The sequence below is a fragment of the Eurytemora carolleeae genome, unplaced genomic scaffold, assembly GCF_000591075.1.
Source record: "Eurytemora carolleeae unplaced genomic scaffold, Eaff_2.0 scaffold1124, whole genome shotgun sequence".
Taxonomy (NCBI): Eukaryota; Metazoa; Arthropoda; class Copepoda; order Calanoida; family Temoridae; genus Eurytemora; species Eurytemora carolleeae.
In genome coordinates this window covers 93607-112185 of record NW_019397192.1, presented here as the reverse complement: position 1 = coordinate 112185, position 18579 = coordinate 93607, and the positions used below count along the sequence as shown (strand labels likewise).

Here is an 18579-nt window from a genome sequence, read left to right as displayed (position 1 = left end):
TGTTCAGTGTTTAGGATGTTCAGTGTTTAGTGTTTAGGATGTTCATTGTTTAGTGTTCAGGATGTTCAGTGTTTAGTGTTCAGGATGTTCAGTGTTCAGTGTTCAGGATGTTCAGTGTTTAGTGTTCAGTGTTCAGGATGTTTAGTGTTTAGTGTTCAGGATGTTTAGTGTTTAGTGTTCAGGATGTTCAGTGTTTAGTGTTCAGGATGTTCAGTGTTCAGTGTTCAGGATGTTAAGTGTTTAGTGTTCAAGATGTTACACTTTAGTGTTCAGGATGTTCAGTGCTTAGTGCTTAGTGTTCAGGATGTTCAGTGCTTAGTGTTCAGAATGTTCAGTGTTTAGTGTTCAGGATGTTAAGTGTTTAGTGTTCAGGATGTTCAGTGCTTAGTGTTCAGGATGTTCAGTGCTTAGTGTTCAGAATGTTCAGTGTTTAGTGTGCAATATGGTGTGAACTTGACGTGCATATTGCGCCCAATCAGTTCAGTTCAGCCAATTTGACAGACCAAAAAATCAATACTAAATCTATATAAAGAATATAGATGTTCTGTGCGTACTGTGTAATCAAAGTATATAGTATAAGCGTTTGTACTCTGTACTCCAAGTATGAATATATAAGCGTTTGTACTCTGTACTCCAAGTATGAATATAAGGATGTGTACTATGTAATCCAAGTATGAATATATATTGGTGCACTTTGTGCTCCTAGTATGACTATATAAGGGTGTGTACTATGTAATCCAAGTATGAATACATAAGGGTGCATTATGTACTCCAAGTATGAATATATAAGGGTGTAATGTAGCGACGAAAGGAATAAGACCAAATGAATAAGACCAAATAAATAAGACTAAATAAACTGACTGAATATATATTTATCAAAAACAGTATTTATACTAGATGCAGTATATCATAATCTAAACAATAACATGTGAAGTATGGAATATGCTGTGTACTGCATTCCAGGAATCCAGGGGCGCCACAGTAATATGTAATCCAAGTATGAATGTATGAGGATGTGTACCATGTACTCCAAGTATGAATTTATGAGGATGTGTACTATTACTCCAAGTATGAATATATAAGGGTATACTATGCACTCCAAGCATGAATATATAAGGATGTAAACTATGTACTCCAAGCATGAATATATAAGGGTATACTATGTACTCCAAGTATGAATATATAAGGATGTGTACTATTTACTCCAAGTATGAATGTATGAGGATGTGTACTATTACTCCAAGTATTAATGTATAAGGATGTGTACCTGTGTGTATATATAAGGATGTTTACTATGTACTCGAAGTATGAATATATAAGGGCGTACTATGTACTCAAAGTATGACTATATAAGGGTGTGTACTATGGACTCCAAGTATTAATACTAAATCTATATAAAGAATATAGATGTTCTGTGCGTACTGTGTAATCAAAGTACATGGTATAAGCGTTTGTACTCTGTACTCCAAGTATGAATATATAAGCGTTTGTACTCTGTACTCCAAGTATGAATATATAAGGATGTGTACTATGTACTCCAAGTATGAATATATAAGGGTGTACTATGTACTCCAAGTATGAATATTTAAGGATGTGTGCTATGTACTCCAGGTATGAATATATAAGGGTGTACTATGTACTCCATGAATGAATGTGAGTGTTATGATGGTATCTTTGAAGAAGATTGTTTGTTCGTTTTACTACTTAAAGAGTTTTTTGCAGTAGAGAGTTTTTTGACAACGTTTAATTGATACATAATGCATTCTCTCATCCTTAAACAGTAGAAATAGCTGCGGGGATATATAGAAGATATAGCTTCAAGGAGGGGGGGGGCTTGCATTCAAATCTCCGATCGTGTACTTTTTAAATAGGTAGAGAACTCTTCAATTACAGAGTTGACTGCCCGATTCACAACTCTTCAATTACAGAGTTGGCTGCCCGATTCACAACTCTTCAATTACAGAGTTGGCTGCCCGATACACAACTCTTCAATTACAGAGTTGGCTGCCCGATTCACAACTCTTCAATTACAGAGTTGTCTGTCCAATTCACAACCCTTCAATTACAGAGTTGGCTGCCCGATTCACAACTCTTCAATTACAGAGTTGGCTGCCCGATTCACAACTCTTCAATTACAGAGTTGTCTGTCCGATTCACAACCCTTCAATTACAGAGTTGGCTGCCCGATTCACAACCCTTCAATTACAGAGTTGGTTGCCCGATTCACAACCCTTCAATTACAGAGTTAGCTGCCCGATTCACAACGGAACCCTTTAAGCCTTTGTCTGATAAAAAATTAAAATGATATTTTAGTTATTTTGTAGTAAAAATTCACAATTTTCTAATTGTGGTAAAAACTTGTGAATGTATGCAGCTGAAAGAAGGAATACAATTATCAGAATTCACATGATTTTAGATTATAAAAACGTCTATATCTCCCTCCTTCTTCCTCGAATAAAGCTATAAAGGGTACAGTTGTGAAACTCTAATTTGAATTACGTTGACAGTCCCTTGAAATACTGCTAAAAATCCTGTCATCTACTTTAAATAAAGGTTTTCTCTCTGGTTTTAATTACTGGATGCTTAAGCTCTTAATTAAGAAATCTCCGGGAGTTATTCGGACAAATAAATTCACATCACTTCTACACTTCATACAACAGACCACCCCAGCAACCCCCCCCCCCCTAATGTATAAATAGAGCCTGTAAACTCCTCTAATAAACATGGATCCTTCCATGCTTATTTCCAAGGATTCTCAAACATTAATATGCATAAAAGCTTATGGTAGAAATGTAAACAAACTGAGTTCATAAATATTTTTGTGAGAGAGAATGTTTTATGGATTATCTTACCTTGCGTTTTGATATGCTTTCCCCTCCTCATCTATCTCCTGACCAGCCTCCTGATCACGTGACCGGCGCAGCTGCTCCACGCGGAGCAGGAAATCAAGCTGAGAGAGGTTGCTAGAGCGTAGGAATCTCCTAAACTGGGTCAACTTCACCAGCTCAGCCTGAAACACGATCAAATATCAATTCTTTATTTTATTTTTTTATTTTTTTGGGGGGGGGGGTTGCTTGTTTTTGTAAAGGTGGGTTCAGGAAGAGACGTTCATATTCTCGTTTTAACATTGGGTTCAGTATCAAATTAAGAAACTAAGGGTAGATTCAAGTGAACTATCATAACTAGCAATTCTTAGCAACTGTCTGAATTTAATTGGCAGCTCCCAGCCTGAGCAGTTGTTCTTCAAAGCTTGATAAGCTGTATTTCCAGCTGTTTTTCTAAACCAGATCATCTGTTATACCTGAGTAAGAAGACGAGCCGAGGTTCCAGATTTCTGTAGGTGGCGCCGAGCAGCGTGAGTTGATCTAGAACTTAACCCTCCGGGTTGGATGGATCCTGGAATAAAATTGAATTTAAGAATATTAAAAAAGGTTTAAAATCTTTAACCTAAAAATGTCGAAATATTTGATCTGATTTCTCACCTAAAACTCAAAAGTTTAAAATCATTGTAACATGATATTTCAAGCTATGAATTATGTTAGATCCAATAATCAAAGTTTAAAATATCATCAGGTTGAACATATATAGGGATTAAAGAATTTTAGTTTCGGGTGTGTTATAACCAGTGCCTTTCGTGGTCTTCTGATCAATTAATCTAATTTCTTTGGAACCAAGTTTTTATAATAATTTATCGTCCGCAGCATGTATCTACCTATGTGTATTAATTACATATTCTAACCTTAGGTCTATATCAGAGAGTATTATCATACAGAGAGCTCTCAGATGTATTTTGTTAATTTTGTAACTATACAGTTTTAGAAGAATTAACAGTTATATTAATCAGTTGTATTTCATACTCTGAGTTGCTTTGAACAAGTTTTACTGACAACTCTGTTAAATCTTTAAACTCTTTGGTCTCGGTCGAAGATAAATTATCTTAGGAACTAAATCTTTCCTTCGCTTTTGAGGCGGTTTAATTATTTAAAGAGTTGAATCTTTTTTCAAGAGGATCTAGATTTTTTGTCGGAGTAGATGTTGCTTAAATCAGATCCCTTTCTTCTAGCTCCTGGTTTAGTTTAGAATAAAAGCTTCTGGTTTAGTATGGGATCCTAGCTTCTGGTTTAGTCTAGAGTCCTAACTCCTGATTCAGTCTAGAATCCTAGCTCCTGGTTTAGTTTAGAGTTTTAACTCCTTGTTTAGTCTAGAATCCTAGCTCCTGGTTTAGTTTAGTATCAAAGCTTCTGGTTTAGTATAGAATCCTAGCTCCTGGTTAAGTCTGGTATCCTAACTCCAGGTTTAGTATAGAATCCTAACTCCTGATTCAGTCTAGAATCCTAGCTCCTGGTTTAGTTTAGAGTTTTAACTCCTTGTTTAGTCTAGAATCCTAGCTCCTGGTTTATTCTAGAATCCTAGCTCCTGGTTTAGTCTAGAATACTAGCTTCTGGTTTAGTTTAGAATCCTAGCTCATGGTTTAGTCTAGAATCCTAGCTCCTGGTTTAGTCTAGAATCCATGCTCCTGGTTTAGTCTAGAATCCTAGCTCCTGGTTTAGTCTAGAATCCTAGCTCCTGGTTTAGTTTAGAATCCTAGCTTCTGGTTAAGTTTAGAATCCTAGCTCCTGGTTTAGTCTGGTATCCTAGCTCCTGGTTTAGTCTAGAATCCTAGCTCCTGGTTTCGTCTAGAATCCTAGCTCCTGGTTTAGTCTAGAATCCATGCTCCTGGTTTAGTCTAGAATACTAGCTCCTGGTTTAGTCTAGAATACTAGCTCCTGGTTTAGTCTAGAATACTAGCTCATGGTTTAGTCTAGAATACTAGCTCATGGTTCAGTTTAGAATCCTAGCTCCTGGTTTAGTCTAGAATACTAGCTTCTGGTTTTGTCTCAGATTAATCTTGCTTGAGATTGTCGCAATATATCTTGAGTATAAACAGATCATAAACCTTTTATCCCAGAGATGATAAACGTTCAATGGGTCCATAGCTTCAGAATAAAATATTAAGATGGAAGTATTAAACGGATTAAAGGAACAAGACGGGTTGAAAATCAAAGGTATTGTTTTTATAATCATATGTTAGAGAGATTAATCCTGTGAGCTAAGATCAGAACAAAATTCGAATGATGTGGATAAATCATATTCCGCCCACAGGTTCCTTAACCCTCATAATCCTTTGCAATTTAGAAAAGGTTGCATTAAATTGTCCAATGTCCAGGTTTTTATAATTAATTAAGCAGTTTAAAATGTTTATGAGGGAGATTTGTTATTTTTATTCAATTCAATTCTACTCGCATGATCGAAATATTTATTTATTCACCTACTCCCTACCTTCCTCATCATCCTACTCCTTCATACCTCCTTAAATTACCTCCATGCTTTCCCCTCAACCTACCTCTTCCTCCCTCCTTAAACTACTTCTTTTGTCTCCCCTCGACCTACCTTCTACCTCCCTTCTATATCTACCTACTCCCTCCCTCCTCAACCTATCTACTCCCTCCCTTCTCAATCTACCTACTCCCCCTCTCCTCGCCCTACCTAATCCCTCCCTCCTCAACCTATCTATTCCCTCCCTTCTCAATCTGCCTACTCCCACTCTCCTCGCCCTTCCTAATCCCTCCCTCCTCGAACTATTTACTCCCTCCCTCCTCACTCTCTCTACTCCCTCCCTTCTCAATCTGCCTACTCCCACTCTCCTCGCCCTTCCTAATCCCTCCCTCCTCCACCTATTTACTCCCTCCCTCCTCAACCTATCTACTCCCTCCCTTCTCAATCTGCCTTCTCCCACTCTCCTCGCCCTACCTAATCCCTCCCTCCTCCACCCACTTTCAACCACCCTCCTTAAGTTACCCTTGCATCAAAGAATTCATTTGAATTGTTGTACTTAATTTTAGCAACAATCGGAAAGGGTACCATTGCATTCAACTTTTTAAATGGAGAGTCAGTTGCAACTAAATCAACATCTCCCCTTTACTAATGATTATTAAGCTCTCATACTTGATTAGTCTAACAATAAAAATATTTCTTTATCAAACCTTTAGACCGGAACACAAGATACTTTAAAACTATAAATTCACTTTTTGAGAACATATTTTCTTGTTTAATTAACAAAACAAAAACAATAGTAATAGAAGGACACGGTAAGTAAGTTCAGCCTAAAAAGGGTTGATTTATTACTCTGTTTAGCGATAAATTGGTCGAGGAATGTAAAAGTGCCGCAAATATCGACGAATAACGAGGTTTACAGGGATATTATCATTTGTTCAGGGTTTATGCGTCTATGCATTAATCTATAGTATTAATTGAAACCACTATTTATTGTCTTTTAATGAAATGTGTTAATAAAAACTGAAATTCACTATTCAATGCAAAGAGAGTATTATTGTGAGATGAATAAGGGGGTTCTTAGAATAAAAGAAACAAAATAAGTATAGAAAACAGCAAAATAAGTATAGAAAACAGCAAAATAAGTACAGAAAACAGCAAAATAAGTATGAGAATGAGAGGGGGAGAGGGAAGAAGGGACATGCTGAAATATATTCAACAGTTTAAGACGATTAGGATTAACTAAATGTAAAAAGTGAAGATACAAATGAGTAGATCTGTATCTAGGAGCAAAAACTTGTCAGTAAAAGTCACAGACTAATAGTTTTTTTGCAGAGAAAACAATTTGCAAAAAGGTGAAAACCAACTTGAACAGGACAGGGCACTTAGATATTCTCACTTTATCTAAATATCTTAACTATTCTGTATTCAGAGACGTAAAAGAAGAAGAAAATGATTATTTGCTTTGAAAGTTTATCCTTATACAGACATAGATATCCATCCAGTTCGTCTCAACATTCAGATTTTCCATTTTCTTTAGATATTTCGACATTCGTTCATGTGTCTTGTATTGATGGGTAGAGATGGGTATAGATTAGACAATATAGGTTTTACAAATTGAAAATAGTTTCTCCCACATGGACACATAGATAGATAGACAGATGATAGGTACAGATAACAGAAATTTCAGATATTTCCAGGGATAAGAAGTAGGAGTTTTGGGAGATGTAAGATGAGAAGAAGGAGAAGGGTTAGAAGGTGTAGAATGAGAAGGATTAGGAGATGTAGGATGTGAAGGAGAAGGATGAGGCGTAGAATGAGAACGAGGAGAAGGATTAGTTATGTATTGTGAAGGAGTACATTATAAGAAGGAGTAAATTAGAGGAAGGATGAGAAGGGGAGAAAGATTAGGAGGTGTGGGATGAGAAGGAGAAGGATTGAGAGTTGTAGGATGAAAAGGAGAAAAAGGTCAGGAGTTATTGAAGGAAAAGAAGGATAAGGAAAATTGGAATGATAGATGAACCAATAGAAGAAGTGGAATGATGAGAAGAACAAATAGAAGAAGTGGGATGATAAGAAGAACCCAAAGAGGAAGTGGGATGATAAGAAGAACAAATAGAGGAAGTGGGATGATAAGAAGAACAAATAGAAGAAGTGGGATGATAAGAAGAACCCAAAGAGGAAGTGGGATGATAAGAAGAACAAATAGAGGAAGTGGGATGATAAGAAGAACAAATAGAGGAAGTGGGATGATAAGAAGAACAAATAGAAGAAGTGGGATGATAAGAAGAACCAATAGAAGAAGTGGGATGATAAGAAGAACAAGAAGTGGGATGATAAGAAGAACAAATAGAAGAAGTGGGATGATAAGAAGAACCAATAGAAGAAGTGGGATGGTTGGAATGAATAAAATTGAAGAAGTGGTATAAGGAGAAAATACGCAATGCCTAAAATCAATGTTTTGAATTCAAGTAGGCACCGAATTAAGATAAAGAAGTGTGTATTGTATGTAAGCGTAAATCTGTTTGAATGTTTAGATCTTAAGTGCGTTTATCTGATAACCTTAGAATTCGGGTTTATTGTGAAAACTAGATAACAGTAAAGTTAGGTATTCTTCAATGATTGGGTAATCTGTATTTATAGACGAACAGATGGATATTATATATTGATAGATGGATAGTGAGGAATGTACATGAAAAGATAGATGACTGGACACAAGCAAAATTTTTCAAATTTCCTTTTGGCTCTTAAAGTTGCTGTAGACTAGAAAGTGACCTTTTTTAAAGTCATATTTCTGATTCACACTAAGTCACAAATCAGGAAGATATTGGTGTTTTTCTATCTGAAAACGTGTTGAATTATTTTAACTTTCTTCATTGTCTCTTTTATAGAGAAACTATAAATTAAAAAAATAAATTTTCAACACGACAATAAAGGATATCTCATTAATATTTAATCAGAAAGTTTGAGGGGTACAGTTGTAATTGAACAATCACCTCTACAAATTTAAGGTCGCATGAAATTACGTCTTGATTCCCTTTAACTCCACATTTTTAGGCACCCATTCTCCCTTTAATGACACCTCTGGTTCAAACCATATTTCTACCATATGGGATGAAACTGCAGTATATTTGGTATCTAGTAACTAGATGTCAGGAATTTAAACGCCGCCGTCATAATTCATGGAAAGAGAAGCATGCGGGGGGTTCAACTTCTGCAAATTTAGTTTTTTTCTCGTTGATTTTTTTAAATATCTAGCAAAATATCAAATTCATTTTTGGATCTGTAGTTTCAGTGCACAGTGGTTCAAAGGTTTCGAGCTCTCACGCAAAAATCATGAAATTTTCTCCTTAAAACTTAAAGTAAAAGCAAGTGCTTTAGACTTATAAATTGTACGGATCTAAGGCTACAAAAAGTATAATGAGTTAGTGAGAAAATATCAATTCCCAGGGAGGTGGAATACTTCGAAACCAACCCAGACTTGAAAATTGATACATTTTTCATTGCAACCTGGATCTACGTGAATGTTTAGTTTGAAAATGTATGAATACCGCATGTATCCATGTAGGTTTATGGCACAGGTCCAAGATTTAATACATTTTTAGTAATATTTCAAGAGTCCTGTCATACAAGCCAAAGTTCTATTATCATCTGAGTCTTATAAATAAAAACGTGCTCTCACAAAATATATCTAGTATTGATTTAAAAACTGAGCTTTTAAATGGACGGAGCTTATTTAAATCGATTCACATGAGCGGAGTTAAACCAGAGGTCAGAACTTTTAACTAAACTTAAGCTTAATTCCACAGTTTTTTAATCAAGGGATTAAGTAATCTAATCTCATTTCAATTCATTTTATTGTGTTTTGAACCCTGGCTTCTATAGGGATTGTAAGTTTGTTTGAAATTTTCAAATCTAATTAGTTAAACTTCTGAATTCAAAAGTTGTATCAAATGTTTTCTAGTTCATGGAAAAGTACCAGTCTCTCAACTCAGTTTGTGTTAAATATTCACTATTTTATCATTAAAAAGAATGAATTGACGTTTCGAAAATAATCTTCTTTATTCTCATAAAAAGCAAACTTTAAGTTAAGAATATAATTCTGAAAAGAATATATAAAACTTTTTCAATAAAATAAAACTACTCTTAGATTTTGTCTTCAGCCCTTTCAACAATTTTTAAACATTTATTGTTATTTTTAATCACCCAGCAAAAATTACAAGCTATGGATGTAATGAGTGACACACAATAAAAAGTTTTAAGGAAAAAGAATTAGTTTTATATCATAAATAATTATTTTTATATTAATTTTTTTACCAAAACAAAAACGTTTTTAAAATGATCAACCCCCTCTCTTGTTGACATTATCGTGGCAAACAGTCTAAAAGAAGTATTAAAGATTGTTGAATCATTATTTCGTGAAAAATTCTCTAATACTTTATTAGTTTTATTTATCTTTTGGGAAATACTGTAAAAACTTAATCATTGTCATTGTCAAGTAAAAAATTAAATAAACTAAATCTCTGGGTATTGAATGTTTTTTAGTCAAGGCTCAAAAGTCGAAATCAAAAACTAAAGGTTGAATGTATTTTTATAGAAATATAGTACAGTGAAATATTTTTGTTAAACTGATAATTTTAAAGTTTAAATTTTGAAATTAAAATATGATTAGTTTCTAATTTTCTGTTTCTTTTCTTCATCTTTTCTTTATCTATCCAATGTTTTAAAAAAGACATACATTATCAAATCCGTTTAATTGTATTTAATGAGTAAACTGAACTATTATTAGATCAATAGGGCGCCATTTTATTTTATAAGTTAATTTGTGTTTTTTTGGAATACCTCAAAATTGTCAAACTTTTATAAATCTCTCAAATGTTTAAATTTTGTCAATAATTTTTCTCTGTCTATTGTACAAACCTTTTAACGATTCACAATATCACCAAGTTGTCTTAATATTGTTAATAAAGTGTATTGTGCACTAAGACTATATTTTAAACAGTATCTATCTGTCCTTGAATTATCGCTGTGAACTGAAATACTGTCTACATATAACACTCTCCTACCGGAGTAAAACAATAACTGGACATTATTATAAACTAGATTCAAACACAACACAGACACACACACACACACAGGACAATTTTTACTTAATCCACCCTCTTTTTGTAATCAAACGTAATTTGACAAAGTACCGCACGCCTTCGTACATTAGCGCAAGTTCTTTGAAAAATGCCGGATTCTCAGAAAATGTTTGAAAAGAAGACAAATGTTAAATGATTTCTTGTTTCTCTGTGAGTTTTGTATAAAAAAGTTCTTGCAAATTATCAGAATTGTTTTTATTTTACATATTCTTGGATAGGTCTGCGCTCCGTCTAATTAAAAAATAATCATAGTGTATAACACGTGCAAGCGCACGCTTGATCAAATTAGCAGTGATTAATTATTATTAGTATCGTCCCTACCAGGTTTTGTTATGAACTGAACTGATTATAATGATATAAAGATACAAACTTTCTCTCTCTTTACAATATAAATTCTCTTTTTACACCGATATATTAAAGGTCTATGACAGCTTGATGCAGACAGGGGGAGGGGGAGGGGGAGGATAGAGATAAAAGGGGTGAGAAATATCGATGAAATTAATTCAGGGGCAGGATACAGATGAAAGGGGATGTGAGAAATATCGATAAAATGTGACAGGGACCGGATATAGATGAAAGGGATGTGAGAAATATCTATAAAATGAGACAGGGGACCGGATATAGGTGAAAGGGGTTGAGATATGTTTCAATAATTTTTAAGACAGGGGTTCAGGATATAGATGAAAAGGGTGTAAGAAGTCTCAATATATTGTAGATACTGGAGGGGGGGGGGGGTGCAAAATTGTTTGTGAAAGGAAAGTATAAAAAAAGAAGCTATGTGGTTTGGATACAAGGAGAAAAGGAAAGGGAAAGTCAGTAAGATTAAGACAAGAAAGGATGGATTAAGCATAAAGGGATTTATTTGAATCTATATGTTGGATTCTCTGCAGGTTTGGTCAAAGAGATAGATTGAAGAAATCTGAAATGGTATTTTATATTACTGGAGTACAAGCTTAGAAAGATGAATTTAAGAATTCAAGGGACCGCTAACGGAATCTTTAAAAGTTATGTTGACATTTTACTATGATATCTTTTAACCCTTTGTCTTAGCAACAAGGTTCTTTTTCAGTCCTTTCAGCGCTTTTTACTAGACGTGTCACTTTGAATCTTTGATGAGATTATTAGAAGAATATTAATACAACTAACCTGGCTGAATAATATTGCTGTTCTCATCTTGTATCAGAGAACTTTTGGAAGATTTTCTTGAACCTGTACATTGCCAGCAGGTACATGTATTCCCTTGTACACCATGTTCTAGTTTATGTACATCAAGGACGACCTCTGGTCGACCAGTATCCAGGATAGCTTCATGTATCCTACTAGTGGTAGAAGGAACTAGTTCACTGATTACTCTATAGGTCTCCTCTTGTTCTTTCTCACTACTCTCCCTACTGTAGATTAAACGGTTCGGACTAAGTCTATGTTTTGAACTAACTCGATCCTTTTTATAACTTCTATGGTGTTGACTGTTTTTATCCCAACTGAAAACTCTATGGTTTGGACTATCTCTGTCCTGACTGAGGACTGCATCTTCAGGACATATTCTCTCCTTGTCCTGTATCCTATGTGTAGGACTGATTCTCTCTATGCTTCGACTAGATATAAAGGATGTTAAACTCTCCCTACTGTTTCTCTGACTAGTTCTGTTGACTATTATTTGACTATGTAAGCTATGCTTATCATGAATATCAGGTTCTATGATGATTTTACTAGATTGTCTGGATCCTTCTCCCTTTCTCCGACCCACTATCCGGGGACTATCACTTAAGAACCTCTCCGCAAATCCTGAGGACTGAGGCTGAACCGGAATATGTTCAATTCGTCCTCGAGGATGAAACTGGGAACCGGCTTGGAACTGAAGAGGTCTAGCATGAGCCGAACTTTTAGTTCTCCGGGTAGGGCGATTCCACGTATAGTCTGTAGGAGGAGGTAGAGGAGCATGCGCAGAGTTGGATCTAAACTCATCATAGTAGTATCTATTCCCGTACATCTCAACCAATCCTGGAGGATACCAACCAGGACGATCATATCTTCTATAAACTGGATACCGTGGATATCTGGGATATACATACGGGTTGTGGTAGGGAGGATGGAGCCCCCAGTCCTCTTCATGTTGACGATACCCGTACATTCTGACGTTCAGGTCACCAGCTCTGTGTCTTCAAGGTTTTCATTAGGATTGGTTGGAAGAACCTTCCAGACCCTGGAAACATTGTAAACCTTGCCCCCAATCAGCCACAACAATTCCGCTCACACTGGGCTCTAATTGACACCAAGTACTCATAATTCCTCTGGTTTATTGTCTGCAAAATATATTTACTTCTTTTGTTCCATATTCTCTAATAAACTGCCGACAGTGAAACAAATTCAGTTAAAGAGGAACAAATAAAAACAAAAGTAATCTAGGACGGATGAATTTAGTGGAACTAGGAACAAGATAAATTTGTCCCTGATCTGTGTCTATGGGTACTCCTAAGTATAGGAGGAGTATCTTTTTCTGATATATATTAAAGTTTTATCACATTATAGTTCAGTTTCTCTGATCCCAGTTGGAAACGATCACGAGGATTTATCTAACGCAGTCTTCGCTTTATCTTCATCCTAGGACAGGGTTCAAAGATCTGCATACATACACACTCAACCTGAAATAGAATACCATGAATGTTTGTTTGTTGATCTAGTTTATCATACTCCGTCCTCGTGTGTTGAAATATAATTTTCCGAATCGATCATAATCATTGAGCTCTGTGTTTTGTCAGAGCATAAGGAGTTTAGAACAATGAAAGTATAAATCAGCAGTGTATGATACCTGTCATTGAAAATACTACATATGCAATGTTTATTTGTGCTTAAACGGTGTGCAGCATGCACGTGCGCAGGAGTGTTCCTTGTAGGAAATGTGCGCGCGCATTTTTGTGTTTTTTTGTCCGTGATTTCTCAGTTGGAATGTCACGAGGAGAAGTAAGATTTACAATATTTTGCTCCATATTCTGCAGGAATAAAAGGTCTGGAGACCTAGAATCTCCTTTATCCTGTCTCTCAAGTCTAGCTCGGTTTATGTTTATCCGAACCAGGATCAAACCTTACATACATTTCATGGACTTTCATTCATCATTTTGTCCTTGATTTTTTTTAATCAACTTTAAGATAGAAAGTTATGATTTGTATACATAGTATTTGGAAATTCATCAATGTTAATGAGAAAATCCGCAAATACTTTAGTTTTATGGAGTACGAAGAAAATATGGCGACTTGAAAAGCAAAATGGTTTCGAAACAAAAGGGCGCAAACGTCTTAAATAACTACTAATCCATTATATTATCTTACTTCCCGAACCATTTACATATTTACCCAGCCTACCATCTTACATATTCGCAATAACTGAACATAGCATATTATATACACAACGTACTACTTATATCATCTACTACCTATTTAACCTGTAACCTATAAAGTACCTATTTCTCGAAAACACAAGTACAATTCAACGCTTGAACTTAAAACTTCGCCCAATAAATCCTAAACCTGTCTTCTGAAACCTATAATCAGGGAATAGAACCTGAAACCTGGAAATGATTAGGTTTCCGCAAACTCTACTTGATATTCACCTCCCGTCCCGGAGCAAAAAAGATCAAATTTGCAAATCCCTCCAATTTGTTGGAAGCCTAGGCTCAGGAGAATTGAAAACTTCTTCTTTATAAATTAAATTCTAAGTCCCCGAAGGCAAATTCTAGTGTCTTTATACTCAACCTATCTCATGAAACATATTGATATTAATCCTGTTCTGTTCTGTTCTGTCCTTTCTTTTACCTTCCTTTCTATACTTTCCTTTCCATACCTTCCTTTCCATACCTTCCTTTCCATACCTTCCTTTCCATACTTTCCTTTCCATACCTTCCTTTCCATACCTTCCTTTCCATACCTTCCTTTCCATACCTTCCTTCTAGCACTGAATAAACAGCTTTATCAATATTAATTGGTGTCTGAATTTCCTAGATGTTGTAAATAATTAGTTAGATATCAAATTGTATTTATCACTTAATTAATAAATAAACAATTTACCTTAATTTAGATTTATAGTAGGGATACTGCCCCCCCCCCTCCCTCTAATTTAGTAAATGCGTATACAAGGGCCATTCCTTTAAAAATAGATGTTTCGAAACTTTAGTTTCCCGGTAAACGGCGGATTAACGGCGGGGCTAACTATGAGTGCAGGGCAATTCAGCTAGTAAATAATAAAGCATAATAGCACAATAAAGTGAAAAATACCAGACTTTTCTAATTCGCAGATTATTCTGAACCCGTTTTTGGTTCGGTTTAAAGTACATAAAGTAATAGATATAAGGAGATGGTAATAGCGGTTGTTTACATTGATATTTCTCTCTTCTCTAAAATTATTATCACTTTTGGTTTCTATATAAACTGGCTCTTAGATTCCTAAATTTGAAAATGGAGTTAAACCTTGAAAAGCGACAATATCGCCCCCATTACTGGTGTCTATGTGAATCGGCCTTGTCTCTCTTTAAATCTGAAATCAAATGAAATTACAAGAATGTCCTTTTCTAATGTGAAGTAATCAAATCACTATAAAAATACCTAAATGAACTCTCACTAGAACTTGAGACTATACTTCAACTTATCTAAACAAATATGTATTTGCGTAATATATTCTTTTCACTTTTAACTAATATCATATTTAAAATTTAAATTCAATTTTTATTTTTTTGAACATTTATTTCCTTTTTTTCTTTCTAGCTGCCTTCAAGTGGTAGTTATATTGCGTAAACCTTTATATATATAATATATGATATGTATATTGTATATTTCAGTTTTTAACTTTACATTCTTAATAAAAAAAAGAATTATACTTCTTTTCCCCATGTACTTAAATCCGTCTTTATCCAGCACCTTCCGCTAGATCTAGCCCTAACCCTTTCAACACCTCGTTAAAAGAACGGCTGGCGAACAATGAAAGTGGTATTTCTATCCAAGCGATGTTTGGACACAGCTAATTTTGTATTTAATTTTATCGAACACTCTCTTGAACTCGAATATTAGAACCCCCTTTTCAATTTAAAGTTTATTTGAAATTTGAACCCTGTAGATAACTGATTTTTATACAGTAAACTTTTAATAAATAAACCTCCCAACCTCTCAATTCTGACTTTAATACGCACTTAATGAACTTTGCATAATTGCAAGATTACAAGCCATATGTATTCGTTTAATTTACCTAGATAGATAGATAGATAGATAGATAGATAGATAGATAGATAAAATGACCAACTGTATAGACCAGTAATGTCTTTCTGTCTATCCTAGAAGATGTGAAATATTTTTACTTTCACATTTCTACGGACTGGTGAAAATATTTCTCCTGGTGAAATTTTGAATTTCCATCTTCCCACTATAAATCCAGAATTGAATGACGCAGAGATTAGTTTGACGGATTTCTGACGCTTTTTCATCCTTGCGTAATGATTAATTGGCTAGATCCTAGACGGAGGAGTTCAGTATTTCAGATATATTTTAAATAGGAGGTATGCAGGGCGTTTCGCGTCCATCTTTTCAGGTAAAACTGCTTATCTTTTAGCAAGCAGTATGCACACTTTTCAGGTAAAACTGCTTATCTTTTAGCAAGCAGTATGCACACTTTTCAGTTAAAACTGCTTATCTTTTAGCAAGCAGTATGCACACTTTGAAAATATGTTTTTGTTTTTACTCCAAATGAAAATTGTATGAAAAAAATGTTTCCATTCTGAAGGCAAAAACTTTCTCTGGAGGGTCTTGTGAGTTACCACAAAAATGTTGCCCGTTCGGATTATAATTAAAATATACAGTAACAAATATATCATTTTAACTTATGTGCAAACACAGATATATTTAATATTTTCAAATGTTTAATTCCATTTTTCTGTTATTAAAAGGTATGAAGTATTGGGTTTAATTATAACGTTGAATATATGCATTATGCACTTTGCCGCGCACATGTTTTACACCATTAAATCTCTTCATTACGCCTATATTATTAAAATAAAATTTTACATTTTCAGAAGTTCATTTTTTGTCGAATTATTGACACGACTTTTCGACCTGGTAACTTTTCCAGTTTTTATCTTTTTTTATTACTAGCTCTTCAAAAAAAGATATATGCATGAAAACATAAGATAATCTGAGATAAAAATAAATCAACTTTAGTTCAAATTACCCCCCCCCCCTCTCTCTTCTCAAATATAATATTTCTAAACATTTTTAACATGCTCCTAAGTCTCCTTGATGACTTGTATGAATGGTTTGAGTATAAATTTCAACTTGTTGGTTTTTGTAAACATTTTCACATTTAAAAATTAATCTAGATGACTGAGCAAGTTAGCATTCTTCATAGCGTAACATTTTCCCCGTCATTTGCCCCGCTCTATTCACAACCCAAAGCTTCGCAGAGTGTGCATTTTAATAGAGGAATCAGTGAGACTTATTTCATCTTTATACAGGGTGTCCCACATCAAATTAGACCGCGTCAATGGGTCTAAATTACAATTTCCGGGATAAATCAGAAAATTTAAGAAGAATGAATCATTTTAAAAAATTTAATTAGGCTAATAGAATTTTTTTTTTGCAGAAAATGCTAGATTTTTTGAGTATTATGTGCGTATTTTGGCGTTAAAGATTGGAGATAATCTAATATGATATGGGACGCTCTGTATGTAATCGTAATTTTAAGTTCTATTTTCAAGTTTAAACCTGTCTCTTATCATGGATGAATTTGTTTCCCTTAAAAATAGCAGGACTGGCGGATCTAGGCTCCAAATACAATGAAGGAAATTTTCAGAATTCAACACTTTATAAGATAGAAAAACAACGATATCTTCCATAATGTTCCTCAGATAGAGATTTAAAGGGTACCGTTATGAATCAGACATGCAATTATCTAAGTGCAAGGTCATCTGAAATCATGTCTACCGTCCCTTAATGTTACAATTATAAAATAGTTGAACTAGGAGGGGGGGGGAAGGGGATTCCCACGCCTCCATATTTCTAGATTATAGTTGGACAGGAACCCCTGGGGTCTCATCAATCAAATAAGAATATTTTTCAGAAATTCAGTTTCTCCGCAAATATATTCAAACATTGTAAAGTTTACATATCTAATATACCAACTCTCCTACTTACATATCTAATATACCAGCTCTCCTACTTACATATCTAATATACCAGCTCTCCTACTTACATATCTAATATACCAGCTCTCCTACTTACATATCTAATATACCAGCTCTCCTACTTGTAATTACTTCATACAAAACTCTTTTTGTACTTTTTATATAAAGATCAAGTGAAAACTAAAATCAACATTTTCGCAGGTTTACTATGTATTTTTAAATTTTTTTAATTGTCTCAATTAACATTTTTTAGAAGTATGGGGTTAATCACAAAGAATGAGAATTCGACGACGACCTTAAACTCTTTTAAATTTGACGATCGGAAGATTGAATTTTAGTATTCCAACTTTAATAAAATCATTCAATGGGATAAATAATAATTTTTTAACGCAGAAAAAAGTACAGATGCATAAACTTAACAAAAAATACTAAATATAATTCAAAAAGTACAGATGCATAAACTTAAGAAAAAATACTAAATATAATATAAAAAGTCGTCTCTGAAGTCTCATACTGTGCTGATAATCCTGTAGATACAATCATTAAAACAATTATAAAACGATGATTGAATTTAGTTTACACGTGTAGTATCTGTGAGGTATATAATTTGACAATTGTGTTTTATAATTTTCTAACCACAGATAATAATGATTAGACATACAGGAGTCAACCTTCTTCACATGAAAACTGTTGAATACTTCATCCCGGGATGTAAAACTTTAATCTATATTTAGATCCCCCCTCCCTTCTCCACACCATTCCCACCCCTTCATGTTTTGGAAGGGAGGGGTCCAAAAAATGACCAAGAGGTTTAAAGAGATAAGTATTTTCAAATTACATTTTTACTTTGTACAAATTGGAACAGATATTTTTGGGATTCCACAGTAAAAGTGTGGAGAGGAAAGGGAAAAATAATATTTTTAAGTGGGGGAGGTGTCGAAATCATCTGACCACCCCCCCCC

The 18579-nt window shown here is 34.5% G+C and overlaps 1 protein-coding gene across 1 annotated transcript in view; it reads right to left on the bottom strand.

The window, feature by feature from the left end:
- Nucleotides 1–2852: 2852 nt before the first annotated feature.
- The window catches only part of LOC111712644 (uncharacterized), a gene marked incomplete at its 3' end in the record, with an annotated part of 31710 nt that continues 15983 nt past the window's right edge, over nt 2853–18579 (bottom strand). The window contains 3 exon segments of the mRNA XM_023487322.1: nt 2853–3010; nt 3302–3396; nt 11604–13099. Of these exon segments, the coding sequence (XP_023343090.1) occupies nt 2853–3010; nt 3302–3396; nt 11604–12588 (1238 nt within the window).